The 22,975-nt window shown below is 44.6% G+C and overlaps 1 protein-coding gene across 1 annotated transcript in view; it reads right to left on the reverse strand.

Moving 5' to 3' along the window:
* The window catches only part of LOC126267542 (hemicentin-2), a 1,749,994-nt gene that overhangs the window by 398,332 nt on the left and 1,328,687 nt on the right, over positions 1–22,975 (reverse strand). The window contains exon 9 of the mRNA XM_049972846.1: positions 17,079–17,238. Within this exon, the coding sequence (XP_049828803.1) occupies positions 17,079–17,238 (160 nt within the window). The remainder of the gene's footprint in view (positions 1–17,078; positions 17,239–22,975) is intronic.

Consider the following 22,975-nt stretch of genomic DNA (forward strand, 5'->3'; position numbering starts at 1 on the left):
AAGAAACCTCCCAGAACCTGACTGGACGTGTGCCTGGGAGAATGGAAGCTGTCATCACGGCTAATGCTGGGCCAACATCATATTGAATTCCAGCATTACCGATGGAGGGAGCCACGAACTTGTAACTCGTTTTCAGCCAGGTGTCCGCATACTTTTGATCGAATAGTGTATACGTTGAACCTCGTGGTTCGTCATCAAGGTATCGGTTGAGTTACCCGGTCCTTGTGATACTCTTGTCATGGCCACTTTTCAGGTGTATCATTTCATGGCTTATTTCACTTCTGTGGCCGACTTGGTCCTCTTTTTTTTAATAGTTGAAGGCGACTACTGGAAAGGGGAAAATTATTTTTTCCTTTTTCTTTTTTTGTAAGTGTAAAACTGATAGTGGCTTGCAGTATTATTTCCTATTTTACTTATTCTGTTTTGAGTACCAAATGTAAATTAGAATTAAAAAATAAATAAAAATGTGGTAATGGGGCCGCCGTGTGCAGGGAACGCTGCATTAGCTCTAATCGCTCTAGAGGCCTAAGTATTTTGTCTACTTTTTACTACTCCTCTTACCGAGCTATATAAAAAAAAGTGGTAGAGCATTTGGCTAGGATCAGAAAAGTTGCAGGATCAGCCCAACAATTTTTTTTTCACTTTGCCTTTAACTTGTCATTTACCTCTAAGTGGTGTAGAGATATGTCAGAAACAAAACGTGGCTCGGACTTCGAGATGTTCCCATTCTTCCTGTTTGATAACAAGGCAAGGAAGTCAAATCATACTAAATGACATCCAATCGTTTGAAATCGTTACATAACAACAGTCTAGAGGGGAAAAAAGCCATGCGAGTCGAAATCCTGTTCCTCCTAGCTAATAATTCATGGGGTAAACGTAACATGGGATGCAGTTTACTTGTCTCTATAAAGATTTTAAATTATTGGATCGTATCAGCAAATGACTCAGCTTCAGGCTTCCTACTTATTTTGAGTCAAACGTACAAGTGATCACCATCCACTGCGCCTGTCAGTCGTATGACCGTAGATTACTGATGCTTCCCGTGCAGTACCGGGTCGTGTGGCTAGTATTAGTTGTTTGGGTGCTTTCAAGTTATGCATAAGACTGGTAAACGAATCCCCACTAGCGAGAAAGAGATCTGGACCTTTTAAAGATGATAAAAACTTGGCCACCAATCATCTAGAAAGGGGGTTCAGGAAATTCTGGCAGTTGAATGCATAACACTTCCACAGATGGTTCTAAAATACAATAACTTCAGACTAACGATTTCTGCTTCCCTCGGGCTACCAGTCGGAGATCGCACTCTTAATTCACTACAAATTCTTCGAAACGCGGGCAGTGAGTTACTAGACTTTGAAGTACAGTAATAAAGATGTCCAGTAAAGAAAAGACAACCACATCATCAGGTCGTGATGTTAGACCTTCAATTTGAAACATTCAAATATTTGTAACCAATAGTTTCCCAGAAATCAGTTGACAGGAGCTGCTTAGTAAAAAAACTTGCGAATCCAAAAGGTGTGGTTCTGTATTTTTATGCTTCACATAAAACGTTTTTCGAAAAAGAACTTCAGAAACTTCAGCAACCTGGGCGTTTAGATGAAGTACATCGCTCGAGCAGCGTGGCAGATGACTCAATTTTCAGCTTTTAGCTGTCCTTGAATCAAACATACACGGCGACTCGATTCTTTACATGTAGATCATGCGTATTTTTTCTTATTTTTACTTGTATTTGTTCCATGTCAGCTAGCCTTCGCTGTATACCGAATCACACACACACGCAAACACAAACAAACAAACACATACACATAAACCCAATATTCATAAACATTATTTACAATTGTTATACACTTATTACTTACATCATGTTGTGCTCCCATCATTGCCAAAAGATGTCATTCCAAAACTCAGTTCAATTGGGACACATAACATTCAGCCTTCAGGTAAGTTTTCTCGCATATGCCGCTTACATCAATTAAATTATATGAAAGTGGTTATATTCACTTGCCTAACGTTGTTCCCTGAATTCTGTTCATGGCCCCAAACAAACTACATTACGCCAATCAATTGATATGGCCGTAGACTACTGATACTTCCCGTGCAACGCCGGCCGGGTAGCTAGTAATACAATAACGGAAAAAGTCGTAACACCAGAAAATAATTAATGTAGAGTAACGAAATTTCGAGAATACGTTTCTCTAGGTAACATTTTTAAGTGACTGAGATCGTAAGATTGCAGGTCAATGCAAGCGCGAAATAAGCTATTGCGAATGTGAAATGCTGGTATATTAATAAACAGCGAAATAGCTATAATGTGAATGCAAGCATGCAGACGTGCATGCACTACGTTGTACAGATGCCGGATGTCAGTTTGTGAGATGGTGGTCCACGCCTGTTGCACTTGCCGTTTAATGCCGCGTGGCTAGGGACTCCCGTTCGCCTGGTGCAAGTCTTTCGAGTTGACCCTACTTCGGCCACTTGCGTGTCGATGGCGACGAAATGATGATGATAAGGACAACACAATACCCAGTTACTGAGTGGAGAAAATCTCCGACCCAGCCGGTAATCGAACCCAGGCCGTTAGGTATGACATTCCGTCGCGCTGACCATTCAGCTAAAAGAGTTGATACAGCGACGGCTAGTGCTGTTTGTGGATGACACTGGAGTTGTCGTCCGATGATGTACTATATCTGCTCTATTGGGTGCATTTCTGGTGATCGAGCGGGCTGTGGCAACATGTCGACACTCTGTAGAGTATGTTGGGCAAGCGTTGCCATGTTGGAAAACACCCCGGGAACGCTGTTCGCTAATGGCAGCACGATAGGTGGAATCATCAGATGACGCACAAATCTGCAGTCAGTGGCCGTAGGATAACCACAAGAGTGCTCCTGCTGTCAAACGAAATCGCACTCCATACCGTAACTCCAACTGCAGGTCCGATGTGTTTAGCACACAGACAGGTTATATATCTACATCAACTTATATACTCCGCAATCCACCATACGGTGCGTGGCGGAGGGTACCTCGTACCACAACTAGCATCTTCTCTCCCTGTTCCACTCCCAAAGAGAACCAGGGAAAAATGACTGCCTATATGCCTCTTACGAGCCCTAATCTCTCTTATCTTATCTTTGTGGTCTTTCCGCGAAATATAAGTTGGCGGCAGTAAAATTGTACTGCAGTCAGCCTCAAATGCTGGTTCTATAAATTTCCTCAGTAGCGATTCATGAAAAGAACACTTCCTTTCCTCCACAGATTCCCACCCGAGTTCCTGAAACATTTCCGTAACACCCGCGCGATTATCAAATATACCAGTAAGAAATCTAGCAGCCCGCCTCTGAATTGCTTCTACGTCCTCTCTCAATTCGACCTGATAGGGATACGAAACGCTCGAGCAGTACTCAAGAATAGGTCATATTAGTGTTTTATAAGCGGTCTCCTTTACAGATGAACCACATTTTTCCTAAATTCTAACAATGAACCGAAGACGACTATCCGCCTTCCCCACAACTGCCATTACCTGCTTTTCCAACTTCGTATCGCTCTGCAATGTTAAGCCGAAATATTTAATCGACGTGACTGCGTCAAGCGCTACACTACTAATGGAGTATTCAAACATTACAGGATTCTTTTTCCTACTCATCTGCATTAATTTACATTTGTCTATATTTAGAGTTAGCTGCCATTCTTCACACCAATCACAAATCCTGTCCAAGTAATCTTGTATCCTCCAACAGTCACTCAACTACGATACCTTCCCGTACACCACAGCATCATTAGCAAACAGCCGCACACTGCTATCCACCCTATCCAAAAGATCACTTATGTAGTTAGAAAACAACAGCGGACCTCCCACACTTCCCTGGGGCACTCCAGTTGATACCCTCACCTCCACTGAACACTCGCCATCGAGGACAACGTACTGGGTTCTACTACTTAAGAAGTCTTCGAGCCACTCACATATTTGGGAACCAATCCCAATGCTCGTACCTTGGTTAGGAGTCTGCAGTGGGGCCCCGAGTCAAACGCTTTCCGGAAGTGAAGGAATATGGCATCCATCTAATACCCTTCATCCATGGTTCGCAAGATATCATGTGAAAAAAGGGCGAGTTGCGTTTCGCAGGAACGATGCTTTCTAAAGCCGTGCTGATGCATGGACAGCAACTTCTCTGTCTCAAGAAAATTCATTATATTCGAACTGAGAATATGTTCGAGAATGCTGCAACAAACCGATATTAAGGATATTGGTCTGTAATTTTGAGGATCCGTCCATTACCCTTCTTATTTACAGGCGTCACCTGCGCTTTTTTCCAGTCACTCGCGACTTTACGTTGGGCAAGAGATTCGCGATAAATGCAAGCTAAGTAAGGAGCCAATGCACTAGAGTACTCTGTGTAAAACCAAATTGGATCCCATCAGGACCTGGCGATTTATTTATTTTCAACCCATTCATCTAGTTCACAACCACAGGGATGTCTATCACTGTGTCCTCCAAACGGGAAACTGTACGAGACTCAAAAGGCGGTATGTTTGTACGATCCTCCTGCGTGAAAGGGCCATCACTGTCACCGAAGCAGGACCAGCTTTCATCAGAAAACAAAACAGACCTTCACTCCACTCTCCAGTGAACTCTCGCCTGCCACCACTGAAGCCGCAAATGACAGCAGTTTGCGTTCAGTGGAATGCACCCTACGTGGCGTCTGGCTCGGAGCTGTCCTTGAAGTAACCGATTTGTAAGGATTCGTTGTGTCACTATGGTCTTAATTGCTGCAGATGCAGCACGATGCGCCAGAGTCATAAGCCGAACACATTGGTCTTCCCTTTCTGCGGTGCCAAGTAGCCGTCGAGAGCGCGCTCTTCCTGCGAGCGTATGTTCCCGTGCCAGCAATCATGTACAGCGGCTGCGTTCCTGCCAAGACTTTCTGCTGTGTAGTGGGGGGAGGAACATCCAGATACTCGTAGCGTTATTACACGACCTTGTTCAAACTCAGTGAGGTGTTGATAATGGCGTCTTTGTCATCTCAAAGACATTCTTTACTGACATCAGATCACCACGTCCCATGTCAAAGGTACGTAACGCTCTCAAGTGTCACACTTTGTATTTAAAGCAAACGTGATTTGTATCCTCATAGTGATGACACTAAGTCCACTCCTACGAGACTGGCGCGAAATCTGAATATACATCAACTTTCAGATGTAACAATACGCCTACCAACTTTCATTAATGTCGCACAACATTTTGCGCTGCCATTTTTTTCCTCCTGTGTGTATAAAAATTATTACTTGTTTGTTCTCCTTCTATGCGTTTCTGTGTCAGTCATCCGATAACGATGAAATTTTGGTGAGTTGCTGTGTGTACTCACGGGAAGATGTCTGACGTATAAGAACCACAAGCCTCCGTCCTTGGCCCGTTGCACGTTTCGAGTCGACTTTCACCTCGATGACGGCGTTTGTGGTGTCCGCCATCGATCTAATGTAGCGAAAATTTAATTCAACCGAAGAACCGACACGTTTCCATTGATCAGCAGTCGAATCCCAATGGTCCCGTGATCTCTGCATTCGTTATTGTCGTAGGGTCAACGTGAGAACAGTAAGGATGCTCTGCCTCGGAACTCATAGGATGAACGGTGTGCTCCGGAACACTTGTGCGTGCACAGCATTGCGCTTTTTCGGAAGATATGCCACAGATAACCATCTATTACACTTTACCGAGCAGACGAACCTACGAATCCCACATTCTGTGAAGAGTCGCGGACGTACAGCTACGAATGTTACCCAGAAAGTTGTGCACCGCACTTTATTTTTCTCTGCCATAAACGATGCTACGAGCGCGAAACGTTTGTTAAGTATTATTTTCAGTTTCCTGAGGGGAAACATCCGACTGCCAGCGTAACTGCAGGACAGTTTCAAAATGGCGCCGCGCCTGATTAGCCGAGCGGTCTCAGGCGCTGCAGTCATGGACTGTGCGGCTGATCCCGGCGGAGGTTCGAGTCCTCCCTCGGGCATGGGTGGGTGTGTTTGTCCTTAGGATAATTTAGGTTAAGTAGTGTGTAAGCTTAGGGACTGAAGACCTTAGCAGTTAAGTCCTACAAGATTTCACACACATTTGCACATATATATATTTTTTTTTCAAAATTGTGTCTGTAGACGATGTACTATACAAGCAACGTACCGTCATTGCATTTCTCACTGCAGATAAATGAACCGTGGAGCAAAATCACAAACGCTTGTGCAAAGACTATGGAGCATCTGCTGTCGACAGAATTACAGATAGTGGCTGGGCACAGAAGTTGAGGTCATCAGTTCGGCGGAGCTCCACGATTTGCCCCTGCAAACCGTCCACGGCTGTCACACCTGACATCTTGCACTGAGCTGATGCTGTCAGCCACTTGTTTGGGCCATTAAAGGATGCCATTCGTGGAAGGCATTTTGCGGACGATGAGAAGAGGTAATTCACAGTTTGAAGCACTGCTGCGCCACCAGGACAAGCATTGGTGCCGACAGGGCATACACTCCGTTGTTTCGCACTGGAGGAAGAGCATAGAACAGGATGGAGATTACGTGGAAAAATAGGGCGTGTAGATAAAACACCACTCTTTCGTATGTGTATTCTCATTATGTTCAGCAAAAAATTGCTGAAGAATACTATGCGGAGCATTACTTTTTGGGCAACCCTTGTATTTAGCGCCTAGTGGTAGTTTCACTGTCCTTCTACCTCTTTCCCTAGATGATCACGCCAGTAGCACCTGAACATTCGACCAGCTTCATCGTATTCGAGATACCAGTTCACAGGCTTTCCGTAATAATAACCTGCCCTTGTCAGAGTCGCTTTTCTCAATGGATTTCGCCATTGGCAGCCCATATCTTCGCTAGGGTGATCCCTCGCCCGTGTCGGCATTCTTTTGTTACCGCATCACGTGCCCGCAACGCCACCAGCAGGCATCCAACGTCGCGGTAGGGAGTGGTCATAACGTTTTGGCTCATCAGTGTAAGCCACGCGTACTCTATGTAGGCGGCTTGTGTGTTATTAGAGTATTTCCCCGTATTCAGGACTCGCAGAAGTAAGGATTTGTCTGACTAACAATGCTTTCACCATTTGAGAATTCTTTTATTTCTTGGACTCTGCAGTCATTTTCAAGAGATTCGTTGCTCTTCTTTGGTATGTACACTAACGGTCATTAAAATGCTACACGAAGAAGAAATACAGATGATAAACGGCTATTAATTGGACAAATATATTATACTAGAACTGATATGTGATTGCGTTTTCATACAATTTGGGTGCATAGATCCTGAGAAATCAGTACCCAGAACAACCACCTCTGGCAGTAATAACGACCTTCATAAGCCTGGGCATTGAGTCAAACAGAGCTTGGATGGCATGTACAGGTACAGCTGCTCATGCAGCTTCAACACGATACCACAGTTCATCAAGAGTAGTGACTGGCGTATTACGACGAGCTAGTTACTCGGCCGCCATTGACCAGACGTTTTCAATTGGTGAGTGATCTGAAGAATGTGCTGGCTAGGCCAGCAGTCGAACATTTTCTGTATCCAGAAAGGCCCGTACAGGACCTGCAAAATGTGGTCGTGCATTATCCTGCTGAAATGTACGGTTTCGTAGGGATCGAATGAAGGGTAGATCCACGGGTCGTAACACATCTGAAATGTAACGTCCACTGTTCAAAGTGCCTTCAATGCGAACAAGAGGTGACCGAGACGTGTAACCAATGGCACCCCATACCATGACGCCGCGTGATACGCAAGTATGGCGATGACGAATACACGCTTCCAATGGGCGTTCACCACGATGTCGTCAAACACGAATTCGACCTTCATGAAGCTGTAAACAGAACCTGGATTCATCCGAAAAAATGACGTTTTGCCATTCGTGCACCCAGGCTCGTGGTTGAATATACGATCGCAGGCGCTCCTGTCTGTGATGCAGCGTCAAGGGCAACCGCAGCCATGGTCTCCGAGCTGATAGTCCATGCTGCTGCAAACGTCGTCGAACTGTTCGTGTAGATGGTTGTTGTCTTGCAAACGTCCCCATCTGTTGACTCATGGATCGAGACGTGGCTGCACGATCCGTTAGTGCCATGCGGATAAGATGCTTGTCATCTCGACTGCTAGTGATACGAGGCCGTTGGGATCCAGCACGGCGTTCCGTATTATCCTCCTGAACCCACCGATCCCATATTCTGGTAACAGTCATTGGACCTTGACCAATGCGAGCAGCAATGTCGCGATACGATAAACCGCAATCGCGGTAGGCTACAACTCGACCTTTATCAAACCCGGAAACGTGATGGTACGCGTTTCTCCTCCTTACACGAGGCATCACAACAACGCTTCACCAGGCAACACCGGTCATCTGCTGTTCGTGTATGAGAAATTGGTTGGAAACTTTGCTTATGTCAGAACATTGTAGGTGTCGCAACGGAAGCCAACCTTGTGTGAATGCTCTGAGAAGCTAATCATTTGCATATCACAGCATCTTCTTCCTGTCGGTTAAATTTCACGTCTGTAGCACGTCATCTTCATGGTGTAGCTATTTTAATGGCCAATAGTGTAATATTCTGTTATTCATGCAAGCATATGAATTCAGAAATATCCTAGCTGTATGGGTTGGGAAAAATTACGAAAACCCAAACTCGAGAGTCTACAAGAAAGCTAATAAGGCAAGTTACTATAGTATTGAGACCGCGGACTAAACGTTCGTTGTGTTTCTGTGTAATGAACCAGATAACGTTTAATCATTCGCCGCTGTTTTGCTCTTACGACAGGTAGCCGCCGTCTAATGAGGTATGGTGACTTCATATGGCGTACAACAAAATCGTGCGGCAGTTCTCAGTCGAGATGTTTGCCAAAGTTTTTTGAGGGTTCTGTGTCTTTTGGTTGGCTCCCCTCTCCAGCTCCTCCTTTCTTGGCGGTTGTAGACGCTGCTCTCTTTAAAGAGCCCAGTGCTGATTACTGTCCACAGAGGCGGAAACTGCGTTATAATACCTTGTTGCAAATGAAGATCCCATCAAATTTAGTTTCGAATCTCTGGCCAGCGGATTAAGCGAGACAAATGAAGTGAAAGTGGACTACGAGTTAAAGAGGCGTACCCTTCCCCCTTGCCAAGGTGATTCGGATATTACCGCCTTTTAAAGTAGGAAATACTGGGATCAGCGAAATCTGAAGGTTTGAATGAGAAGTGCTCGGTATTTCTGTAAACACACACACACACACACACACACACACACACACACACACACACACACACACACACACCACACCACACACACACACACACACACAAACACATATTAAGTGCATATATTATTAGTACTGACTGACGACAGTGTGCTGAACGACATTAAATCAGTATTTACATTTGTAAACTAATAATAATAGTTAATAGGAGTGGTTGGGTATTACCACCAAGTACATGTGACAAGAGCAAGCATTTAAACTTTACTTCGTCCTGGCCAGTATGTCAGGTACTGTAGTGTAGATATGTGCCTGTAAAGTGGTTAGTCTATACTGACAGGGCTACTGCACTTAGTGACGCAGTTACGACCATGCAAAAACATCAGGTAGTAAGTTATGTGATGTGTTTACAGAAAGATTTCGTATACATACATTGTTCTGCACATATTTGTGGCAGAACACTGAAGAACAAAGAAGGGAATTTGGCAAAATTGTTGTTACATGTACGACAAGTATCTAGCACCAAGACCCTGTAATTGTGTTGCTCACTTGTGCAATGGGTAGATTTCTCCAGTAAAATACTCTAGATTTCTATTCCAGGCGTAGATATGTTTCTTTTTAATTTTTTTAATTTTCTGATATTACTTTTCGTCGTATGTCAAATCACTTCTTAACTATTATACAGCAACTGCAGCAGGTTTTATCAAAATGCATGCTTTTATTTAATACCATTACGGAAGGGAAGAACAACAGTTTTCATTATTCCACGTTTAAATATGTAATTTGTCTCTGAACTTTAGCTATGATCTCTTCCACACACTACACACTTCTAGCACATTGTCAGCATGTCAGCATTGCTTCCCTTTTATTTCTAATAAAATCTCCATGATCCCTCCCTTTCATGGTATTTCTTGCTTTTTGTTGTCCTCGTCAGTTCTCCTGCAACCATACAGATAGCATAACCGCATCGTCGAAGTCCATTGCATTACTCTACTTCGTCAACTGTATTCAGTTCCAGTATATACTCCTGCCATTGGATCGATAGACTAGTACTATCTGCCATGCTTACTGCTTTCATTTCCATTAATTTTCTTTGACGCCAGGTAAACAGTATGTCTGTAGCAGATGGTTCCTTATAGCTGGCAGCACTGTTGCTAGCTGTAAACTGCGAAGCGAAAGCGGCTGAGGGCGAAAAGAAAAGCCTCTATAGAGCTTTAGAAAATCGTATTTCGTGACTGGTTTAGGCAGATAACTGTCAGGGATCTCCTTACGGCGACTATACTACAGCAAAACGTTTCACAGGTAATTACCAAACTCTGTCACGTTTATTCTACTCCGCATATGAATTTCGAAGTACTGCCAGCACGTTTTCATGCTGTCCCAGTGACAGTGGATGCATCTTCGCTACAAACAGTTCCCAAAAGTATGAGTCAGCCAGCTGCTAAACATTTAGTGATCCAGAAAGGTCTGTTTGGGAAGCTGCTCTCAAGACTATGTACGGTTTTAGAAAAACGTGGTGTCACTGATAGGATAATTAAAATACTACATCTGGCAGCTCTTATTCAATGTAGTATAAATGTTTAACAGCTCCATACTGATAAATTTAGTAGGTATTTATGTTCTTTGAGAGAAAATTTATTTTTCAGTGATTATTAGCGTCCGTGAATATTTCTGACATGTCTTTCAAAAAAATGTTACTTTAGCGTCAGAAAACAGTTGTTTTAGGATATGTATCGTCTAACAGACAACGTATGCCACGGACTAATGGACCGATCAAAATAATAAATATGAAGGAAACTACACGTCTAACTGAAATCGAGCTCTAGAGCTTGAAGATCCGAAAGCAAATCTTGACGGACTGCACCATCTGGGCAGCTAGTCAACACACTCTTGAGGCAATCTATATGTTGTATACATTGTTGCAATTTGCCTTCCTTCGACGTAATATTTTTACAAATAATATGCACAAGACGAGACTCTGTTAGGTACATTTTTGTAGTGTTAATAAGAAACGAATGACCAAGTGCTCCAACTTTGGTTGTCATGGATCAAGTTCGAAAGCCTGTCGGTCGCCATGGTTGTTTTTGAAAAAAAAAAAAAAGGCTCAAATGGCTCTGAGCACTATGGGACTTAACTTCTGAGGGTATCAGTCCCCTAGAACTTAGAACTACTTAAACCTAACTAAGGACATCATACACATCTATGCCCGAGGCAGGATTTGAACCTGCGACCGTAGTGGTCACGCGGTTCCAGACTGTAGCGCCTAGAACGGCTCGGCCACCCCAGCCAGCGTTGTCTTTGAACTGACGCTCAATCAACGCAGAAGAGAGATATTGTTTGAGTGATGCCTAAAATATCAGTCGAGTTGTGGGCTGGAGTATGGACGTGAAATGTGAGGTCACGTTAAAAAAACGAAAGTGGCTGTACCACAGTTAGTAATTATGTGACAGACGAAATGATATCGCAGATTATTTACTGAGAATGTAGTTTATATTCATTAGTAAATGGAATAATTAGAGCTTGTAATGAACTTAGATGTATGAAACGTGTTTATAACGGTGAGGTTTCAAGAGCTAGAAATCATATTGCAGTGGTTTAACTACTTATAAAGCCGCTTCATAGGCAAAAAATTATTGTTGCGATAAAAATTTACCATGAGAGAGTTTACTGTCTCTAATAATCCTGGTGACTGATTGCATGAACCTGCACCAACACCATTTTCTTATTGTGTGTATTTCCCTCTCGTCCACAGGAATATTGCTATATAAATTTGCGATGTCCATCGAGAAGCTCACAGCCTTGCTGTTACTAATCAGTTCATAAGTGCTCCTAATCATACACAAATTGCCACAGGTACAATTTTATAACATTTTTTTATTGCATGGTATACTAAGTAAATTAGCAAGACGTCTAATTAGAGAGCCTTCTTTCGTATTTTGGGTAATCCCCTCAGAGTTGGCTGTCTTGGAATACTTCTCACATCATTATTTCCCAGTATAAACTTACACTGTCTCAGCATTGCCTTCAACTGGACTGGTAATCTAGTGGTTTAGTTGCACTTCAACACATACTATTCATATTTCACTGAGGTGACAAAAGTCATGAAATACCTCTCAATGTTGTGTCAAACGTTTTTTACACTGGGCAATGCTGCAATTTGTCGTGGCATGGACCCAACAAGCCTTTCGAAGTACCCTGCAGAAATACTGAGCCATGCTGCCTCTATAGCGGTCCATAATTTTGAACGTGTTGCCGGCGCAGGATTTTGTGCACGATCTGACCTCTCCATTATCTCCCGTTAATACTGGATAGTATATACGTCAGGCGATCTGGCCGGCCCAATTATTCGCTCCAATTGTCCAGAATGTTCTTCAAATGAACAATTGAGGCCTGGTAACACGACGAATTGGCATCCACAAAAATTCCAGCTTTGTTTGGGAACTTGAAGTTCACGAATGGTTGGAAATGATATCCACTTCCTGTCAGTGGTCCCTTTAGTTGGACCAGATGAGCCAGTCCATTCCAATTAAACACATCCCATACTGTTATGGCGTCACCACCAGCTTGCACAGTATCTTGTTGACAACTTCGATCCACGGCTTTGTGTAGTTTGAACCAGACTCGAACCCTACCGTCAGCCCTTACCAACTGAAATTGGGAGTCATCTGGGCAGGCCACAGTTTTTCAGGGACTAGGATCCAGCTTATAGGGTCACAAGCACAGGATAGGCGCTGCAGGTAATTTCATGTTGAAGGGAAAGGCATTCCTACGTTCTTCATATGGCACACAGTGATTTCTACCGTTATTTAACGTGGTGTTGCTTGTCTGTTAACACTGACAACTCTAGGGAAACTCCGCTGCTCTCGGTCGATAAGTCAAGGCCGTCGGCTACAACAACGTTGTCGGTGGTGAGAGGCTTTTTCTTTTGAGGGGGGGGGGGGGGGGGGTCATCAGTCTCCCGACTTGTTGGAATTCCTCTCCTTCGCTAACCTCTTCATCTCATAGTAACACTTGCAACCTGCGTCCTCAATTATTTGGTGGATGTATTCCAATCTCTGTCTTCCTCTACAGTTTTTGCCCTCTGCAGTTCCCTCTAGTACCATGGAAGTCATTTCCTCATCTCTTATAAGATTCAGTGAACAGATGGTGCGTCGTGGGGCGATCACTCTGTTTTTAAAATAATTGAAAAGCCACAGTCGATTCAATATCGTTTACTAGATGACCGGTTTCAGCACTCTGAAGGTGCCATCATCGGATCTGAAACGTGGATTAACTTTTATAAAACCACATGGACATCATGGCACAAGGCGTCCTATTATCCTGTCCCACCTCCTTAAAAGCGTTTTGCACAAATTCCTTTCCTCTCCGATTCGTGTGCTGCTCATAGTCTAGGATCTAGCGATTCTGCCTCTGAATCACGAGGTCCTGGGTTCGATTCCCAGCCGGGTTGGGGATTTTCTCTGACCAGGGACTGGGTGTTTGTGTTGTTCTCATCATTTCATCACCATCATCATTTGCGAGAGAGACTAGATTTGATTGTGAAAAGAAAATGGACTTTGTAAAAACTGGGACTTTGTATGGGCGCTGATGACCGACCAGTTGAGCGCCCCACGAATCAAACAACATCATCAACTCTCTAATTCTGCACTGAACCTCCGAATTCCTTAGATTATCAGTCCACCTAATTTTCAACATTCGTCTGTAGCACCACATCCCAAATGCTTCAATTCTCTTCTGTTCCGGTTTTCCCACAGTCCATGTTTCACTACCACTCTATGTTGTACCCCAGAACTACGTTCTTAGAAATTTCTGCCTCGCTGTTCTCAATTCTGCTACTTCTCATTACTTTCTTTCTTCGATTTACTCTCGGTCCATATTCTGCACCCATTAGATTCTTCGTTCTCTTCACCTGATTATGTCAACCTTCTTCAGTTTCAGTCAGGATAGCAATGTCATTAGCGAATCATATCACTGATGTACTTTCACCTTGGATTTTAATTCTGTTCCTGGACCTTTCTGTTATTTCCATCTTTGCTTCTTCAATGCACAGATTGAACAGTACGGTGGAAAGACTACATCCCAGTCTTACACACTTTTTAATCCGAGCTCTTCGTTCCTGATCGTCCACTCTTATTATTCCCTCATGGCTCTTGTACATTTTGTATATTACCCGTCTCTCCCTATAGATTACCCCTACTTTTCTCAGAATTTCTAACATCTTGCACCATTTTACGTTGTCGGAGGATTTTTCCAGGTCGGCAAACCCTATGAACGTGTCTTGATTTTTCTTTAGTTTTGCTTTCATTATCAACCGCAACGTCAGACTTACCTCTCTAGTGCGTTTACCTGTCGCGGCTAATCCGCACATCAGTAGCAGACAAATTGCGCGAAGATCGGGAATCTAAAACGTTGGTGTTGAGATTGCTTCATCAACATCGATAACAGCCGTACCATACTTCTATGCACCAGGAATTGTATGGCGACGACTTTGAACGTCGTGTACAGTTGTGCCACTGGGTGCAAGAGAAATTACGGGACGATGAGAGATTTTTTGCACGCGTTCTACTTAGCGACGAAGCGTCATTCGCCAACAGCGGAAACGTTAATCGGCATAATGTGCACTATTGGACAACGGAAAATCCACGATGGCTGTGACAAGTCGAACATCAGGGACACTGGCGGGTTAACGAATGGTGCGGCATAATGGGAGGAAGGATAATTGGCACCCATTTCATCAATGGCAATACAAATGGTGCAATGTATGCTGATTTCCTACGTAATGTTCTACCGATGTTACTACAAGATGTTTCACTGCATGACATAATGGCGATGTACTTCCAACATGATTGATGTCCGGCACATAGCTCGCGTGCGGTTGAAGCTGTATTTCATGACAGGTGGATTGGTCGTCGAAGCACTTTCACCGGATCTGACGTCCCCGGATTTCTTTCTGTGGGGAAGGTTGAAGGATATTTGCTATTGTGATTCACCGACAACGCCTGACAACATGCGTCAGCGGATTGTCAATGCATGTGCGAACATTGCGGAAGGCGAACTACTCGCTGTTGAGAGGAATGTCGTTACACGTATTGCCAAATGCACTGAGGTTGACGGACATCATTTTGAGCATTTATTGCATTAATGTGGTATTTACGGGTAATCACGCTGTAACAGCATGCGTTCTCAGAAATGATAAGTTCACAAAGGAACATGTATCACATCGGAACAACCGAAATAAAATGTTCAAACGTATCTACGTTCTGTATTTTAATTTTAAAAAACTACCTGTTACCAACTATTCGTGTAAAATTGTGAGCCATATGTTTGTGACTATTACAGCGCTACCTATCACAAAGTAACAAATGTGGTCCAACTAAAACATTCATATTTCTTCACGCACTACACGAATATGTAATAAGAAATGGGGGTCCCTATTTAAAAAACGCAGTTGATATCCGTTTGACCTATGGCAGCGGCATCTAGCGGGGCCAACCATAGAGCCATCTGGTTTCTCCTTCAAGCTAGACAAGTTTCTTTCTTTGCATTTTTTCGTTTGACGCTTATTTTCGTGAGATATTTGGCCCGGTCAGGATCAATGGACCATCCTGTATATTGTGAGTTGAGTCCATATCTGCTCCTGGGTACACCTTTCCATTCCAGTACCTGAATTCGGAATGTCATCTGGCCATAATGTAATCTAAATGAAATCTTCCCGTATCACCCGGCTTTTTCCAGGTATACCTCCTCCTCTTGTGATTCTTGAATAGAGTATTCACTATTACTAGCTTAAACTTGTTACCGAACTCAATTAGTCTTTCTCCTCTCTCATTCCGTGTCCCATGACCATATTCTCCTGTAACCTTTGCTTCTACTCCTTTCCCTACAAGTGCATTCCAGTCTTTCATGACTATTGGATTTTCGCTTCCCTTTACGTACTGTAATCCCCTTTTAATGTCCTCATATACTTTCTCTCTTCATCTTCAGCTAGGGACGTCGGCTTATGTACCTGAACTATCGTTGTCGATTGTTTGCTGCCGATTCTGATAAGAACAACCCTATCATTGAACCGTTCACAGTAACACAGTGTCTGCCCTACCTTCCTATTCATAACGAGGGAACGCCAGAGATGTGGTATTCTAGGCACACTCTTTACACAGTGGATCTCGGAATATTGAATTCCCTAATGATTTCCGAAATGGAATCACACATGCCATTCAGCGTTGGAATTTTTTTAATTTCCGTCAGCGGCCGTGATCACGTCGGAAACCTTTAGACTTGTATCACCTGAGTACAACTGAGCTCCACCAACGCTCTGCTCCTTCATACCTTGTGCACTCGTTACTACCGCCTTGTGAGTATTTATCCCTATCCGATGACTTTTGTCACGTCAGTGTAAAAATTTCGGAGATTTTACAGTTCTTCCTCATTTGAAGTTAAAGGTTTTTTTGTCTTTGTCTGCCTTAATTGCAAAGGCCGTGCCATCCATAATTTTGTCATGAATATTGTGTATAATTTTTAGCTTTATACAGCAATATCTTTTTATTCTTGCTGTCTTACGTTCATCTTTAACACCTGCAACTTTTGCAACTTATAACGCTCATCGTCTTAATTGGCAGGACCCGTTGATCCTGTGCTATCGAATCTGGTCCAATAAATTTTTTAATTACATGTTCGCCTAACGTGTTCTTTTTTTCTGCCATTCTGTATCTGATTATCGAAATAATCCGCTGATTATGAACAAGGAGAACAAAGGGTGTTGTTAAACACTGCAGACAGTACACAGCTGCAAGAGAGAGTCCGTCGCTGTGGTGAACAGCGAGTACCTGCAGTCGGGCAGGCGGCCAGCCAGCCAGCCAGCCAGCCAGCCTGCAGCGGACGCTACTCACACTGGACCCTGAGCCGGAGCGGCGCGCTCCGCGTCTCCCCCTCCGAGTTGGCGGCGGCGCAGGAGTAGTCGCCGTTGGAGGCGCGCGTCACGCCTAGCAGCAGCAGCGTCCTCAGTGACGTCACCACGCTGAACGAACTGTCGTTGCGCAGCAGGCGGTCCTGCGGGCAAACGGCACGTTACCACACTTGTGCTGAGAAAAGCGTAATGCGGGTCATACAAAGCAAAACAAAATGCACTGTACTCTTTCTCTACGACAGTTTCAGTGAGCCTGACTACAGCAATTTAGGCTACAAGTACATAAAAAGAGTTGGATTAGAAATTAGTAATCGCATAACGAATTTCGTGTTGTTGTTGTGGTCTTCAGTCCTAAGACTGGTTTGATGCAGCTCTCCATGCTACTCTATTCTGTGCAAGGCTCTTCATCTCCAAGTAACCACTGCAACCTACATCCTTCTGAATCTGTTCACTGTAGTCATCTCTTGGTCTCCCTTTACGATTTTTGCCACCCACGCTTCCCTCCTTTACTAAATTGGTGATCCCTTGACGCCGTAGAATGTGTCCTACCAACCGAACCCTTCTTCATGTCAGGTTGTGGTGTCGGAAATATTTGTCTTTTCTATTCAGACTGTACCACAAATTTCTCCTCAATTCAATTCCGTACCTTCTCATTAGTTACGTGATTTACCCTTCTAATATTCAGCACTATTCTGTGGCACCACATTTCAAATTCTTCTGTTCTCTTCTTGTCTAAACTGTTTATCGTCCATGTTTCATCTCCATACATAGCTACACTCCATAGGTATACTTCCAGAAAGGACTTCCTGACGCTTAAATCTATACTCGATGTCCACAAATTTCTCTTCCTCAGAAACGCATTCACTGACATTGCCAGTCTACAGTTTATGTTCTCTCTACTTCGGCGGTCATTAGTTATTTTCCTACCCAAATAACAAAAGTCATCTACTTCTTTAAGTGACTAATATCCTAATATAATATCCTCAGCATCACCTGTTTAATTCGACTGTATTCCATTATCCTCGTTCTGCTTTTGTTGATGTTCATCCCATTTCCTCATTTCAAGAAAATGTCCATTCCGGTCTCAACTGCTCCTCTCAGTCATTTGCTGTCTCTGACAGAATTACGATGTCATCGGCACACCTAAAAGATTTTATTTCTTCTCCTTGAACTTTAATTCCTACTAAAATTTTTCTTTGGTTTCCCTTACTGGTACAAATATAATAAGATCACGAATAGGCTACAACCCTCCCTCACTCCCTTTCGTGCCCCTCGACTGTTACTGCTGCCATCTGGTTTCTGTACAAATTGTAAATAGCCTTTCTCTCCCTGTATTTTACCCTTGCCACCTATAGAATTTGAAAGAGAGTATTCCACTCAACATTGTCAACAGCTTTCTCTCGTCTACAAATGCTATAAACGTAGGTTTTGCCTTTCCTTAACCTATCTCCTACGATAAGTCGTTGGGTCACTTTTGCCTCGCGTGTCCCTACATTTCTGCGGAATCGAAACTGATCTTCCCCGAGGTGGGCTTCTAACAGTTTTTCCATTCATTTGCTAATGATTCGCGTTAGTATGTTGCAGCCGTCACTTATTAAACTGTTGGTTCCCTAATTTTCACACCTGTCAACACATGTTTTTTTCGGAATTGGAATTATTATATTCTTCTTGAAGTCTGAGGGTATTTCCTGTTTCATATATCTTGGTCACCAGAAGGGAGAGTTTTGTCGTGGCTGGCTTTCCCAAGGCTATCAGTAGCTCTAACGGAAGGTTGTCTACTCTCAGAGCCTTGTTTTCACTTAAGTCTTTCAGTGTTTTGTCAACTTCTTCACACAGCTACCGGATTGGAAAGAGATCGCTTATTACAATTCACATTAAATTTCTAGTACTTTGCTCCCAAACCACGAGCTGAACGCTGGAGCTCCACTCTTTACATTAAAGTGCAAGAAGTCAAATATTCAAATTAGTGGTACATTTTAGATTAAGAAATGAACGCATAATGCGTGACTAATGTAAGATGTAATACTATTTCGGTATCAGCAATAGTAAAACAGCGGTACCATAGAACCAGAAGTCATCGTTCGCGAAGCGACTGAAGTACTGCACGCAGTAAAATATTTGCGAAAATCGGTTGTCAGGAGGCCGAGCCAAAACTCTGTATCCTAAAATGGGAGAGGTTCGATGTTAATGATGTTAAAGTGAAGTTACGACCAGTAATTTACGAGCAAGACACTTTTGCTTTGTAATATTGCTGTGGCTGCTTTACAGTGTAACAAACTGCAGTCTGCAGATTACAATATGTAATCAAGTTTTGAAAAATACGACTGGTGTCCAAAATTAAAGAAACAAACGGAATTTTTGCAATGTTGCGTTCATCTTGCCACAAAACGATGTAAATAGGTGACAGCAAATTAGAAACAATACAGCACGTAAACAACTGCAACACGCGTAACAGTCGACGAAAATGATCTTCGTTTTTTTCAACAGATTTGCACACACATTCTGACAAGAGGTTTATGTGCTCACTCTGGCGTCTGACCACTACTGGCATCAACATAGGCCTGACAAAGACGGAGCGTGCTGTGAATGACGTCATTAATGTGATGTTGAGGCAGTAACACCCATTCTTCGTTTGGAGCTGCCTGCAAGTCTTGCAGAGTGGTTGGTGGATGCTGACGTGATGCAATCCGCATCCCAGATATGATCTACGGGATTCAAATCGGGAGAGCGAACAGAGAACGCCATGCGTGCAGTATCTCCCGTATCCAAGGAAACATCAACCACTTGTGCCCTATGACGTCGTGCATTATTGTCTATCTGTACGAAGTCTGGAAGTACAGCACCTTAAAACGGCCGTACATGACATCCCAAGAACACTTCATAATAGATGACAGCAGTGAAGCCTTTCCGGTTCATCCACATAATTTCTTGAAAAAATGTTCGAGTGATCAGTATAATCTCTGCCTACACCATTACCGATGCTCCTCGATATCAGTTTCTTTACACAATGTTCTGGTCTCGAAGTGGTTTTCCACAGTCCCTTCAGATACGAGTCCGTCGATAAACACTCTTCAGACCAAATAGGGGTTTATCTGTGAAAAGAAGATCGGTTCATTATTCGAATGTTCATGTAGCATGTTGTCGACTCTGCTCTAAACATTCCTTTCTGTGAAGAAGAGCCAGAGGCACACAGACAGCAGATCTCCGACATTGAAGACCACTCTGTCGAAGCCTTCTTTACACCGTTTGCCTCGACGCAACACAGTGGGTGCTGCCAGGACAGATGACAACTGCTGCCCAGCACTAAGGCGGTACCGTCGTGCCCTTACAGAAAAATAACGGTCCTCACTTTCTGATGTCACACGTGGTCAGCCCTGCCCCAGTCTTCGTGAAACAGTTTCGGCCTCTGTAAACTGTCGGCACACCCAAGAAACAATAAAATGATTCACTTTAAGCCATCGCACCACATGGGTTTGCGACAGTCCAGTCATCCTGTGGCTCTCCACATCAGTGTCTGGTCTGTACCTTTCGTGTGCTATAATGTGCTGTCAGTGACCGTATACACAGCGTTGTGGATATGGGACTACCTGGCAAACACTACTCCGTTTGATAGGTGAGCTGAAGTCATCGTTGGCGTGGTTTTCCTTTGATCGAAATGCGATCTGGCGTGCAGAACACGATCGTACGAACATTTGTTGACAGTTTGTACGATTATATCGTGAATTAGACAAAGTCACATATGCAGCCTGTGAACCGTATTTTTTTTTTTAACTTACTTGGAGATAAGATGCTAAGCTACACTGTTGTAACTAAAGTTTTAATCGGACCCACACAGGTGCACTCTGATGGTCCCATTACTATTACTATCTTCTTCCATCATAGCTAACCGCTTATCTTATTTTCTCCTTAATAGCTGTAAATGAGATCTTAGAAAACGTTCCAGGCTGCAGTCTGAATAATGAAAAGACTCAGATGTGTATCGGCAGATGTAAACACTCTATTGGCAGCAAGCGTCCAGCATAATACAATAACTTTTTCTTTTTTTAAAAAAAGAGTACTACAGTTTGATACACTCCTGGAAATGGAAAAAAGAACACATTGACACCGGTGTGTCAGACCCACCATACTTGCTCCGGACACTGCGAGAGGGCTGTACAAGCAATGATCACACGCACGGCGCAGCGGACACACCAGGAACCGCGGTGTTGGCTGTCGAATGGCGCTAGCTGCGCAGCATTTGTGCACCGCCGCCGTCAGTGTCAGCCAGTTTGCCGTGGCATACGGAGCTCCATCGCAGTCTTTAACACTGGTAGCATGCCGCGACAGCGTGGACGAGAACCGTATGTGCAGTTGACGGACTTTGAGCGAGGGCGTATAGTGGGCATGCGGGAGGCCGGGTGGACGTACCGCCGAATTGCTCAACACGTGGGGCGTGAGGTCTCCACAGTACATCGATGTTGTCGCCAGTGGTCGGCGGAAGGTGCACGTGCCCGTCGACCTGGGACCGGACCGCAGCGACGCAAGGATGCACGCCAAGACCGTAGGATCCTACGCAGTGCCGTAGGGAACCGCACCGCCACTTCCCAGCAAATTAGGGACACTGTTGCTCCTGGGGTATCGGCGAGGACCATTCGCAACCGTCTCCATGAAGCTGGGCTACGGTCCCGCACACCGTTACGCCGTCTTCCGCTCACGCCCCAACATCGTGCAGCCCGCCTCCAGTGGTGTCGCGACAGGCGTGAATGGAGGGACGAATGGAGACGTGTCGTCTTCAGCGATGAGAGTCGCTTCTGCCTTGGTGCCAATGATGGTCGTATGCGTGTTTGGCGCCGTGCAGGTGAGCGCCACAATCAGGACTGCATACGACCGAGGCACACAGGGCCAACAGCCGGCATCATGGTGTGGGGAGCGATCTCCTACACTGGCCGTACACCTCTGGTGATCGTCGAGGGGACACTGAATAGTGCACGGTACATCCAAACCGTCATCGAACCCATCGTTCTACCATTCCTAGATCGGCAAGGGAACTTGCTGTTCCAACAGGACAATGCACGTCCGCATGTATCCCGTGCCACCCAACGTGCTCTAGAAGGTGTAAGTCGACTACCCTGGCCAGCAAGATCTCCGGATCTGTCCCTCATTGAGCATGTTTGGGACTGGATGAAGCGTCGTCCTACGCGGTCTGCACGTCCAGCACGAACGCTGGTCCAAGTGAGGCGCCAGGTGGAAATGGCATGGAAGCCGTTCCACAGGACTACATCCAGCATCTCTACGATCGTCTCCATGGGAGAATAGCAGCCTGCATTGCTGCGAAAGGCGGATGTGCACTGTACTAGTGCCGACATTGTGCATGCTCTGTTGCCTGTGTCTATGTGCCTGTGGTTCTGTCAGTGTGATCGGTCGGCGGTCGCTGAACATTGTTTGTCGGAAAATCGCGCTATGGAGTACGACCGCACGATGATTCTGGTACAGACGTCGAGATACTGGGACAGCGTTGTTAGAGAGGCCATCGAAATTCGCACCAGTGACGACCTCATAAACCGTGACTGTGGCTATAATCTTAGCAAGTCTTGGGAACCAGCGATTGGTTTAATCAAGAGTAAATCGAGCAAACGTATAGATGTGACGACCACGGCGGACAGAGCCATCACACCGACGTCATCTCAGACGCCGTCGCAATCTGTTCCACCGCGCGACCGTGGCACGGGCGCGGACGGCGGAGAGAGTTCGCCGCGGGCGGAGGGTATTTAAATCGACGGCCGCCGCGACCGAACCCAGTTCCCCCTGAGCAGCCATAGCGTACGGATCTCCGTGCCGGCACGTTCACAAGAGCTCAGTTCGCCAGTTCACCTGATGATGGCGACATGTCTTATCGCCGAA

This window comes from Schistocerca gregaria, chromosome 4 (assembly GCF_023897955.1).
Source record: "Schistocerca gregaria isolate iqSchGreg1 chromosome 4, iqSchGreg1.2, whole genome shotgun sequence".
In the NCBI taxonomy this organism is placed as follows: Eukaryota; Metazoa; Arthropoda; class Insecta; order Orthoptera; family Acrididae; genus Schistocerca; species Schistocerca gregaria.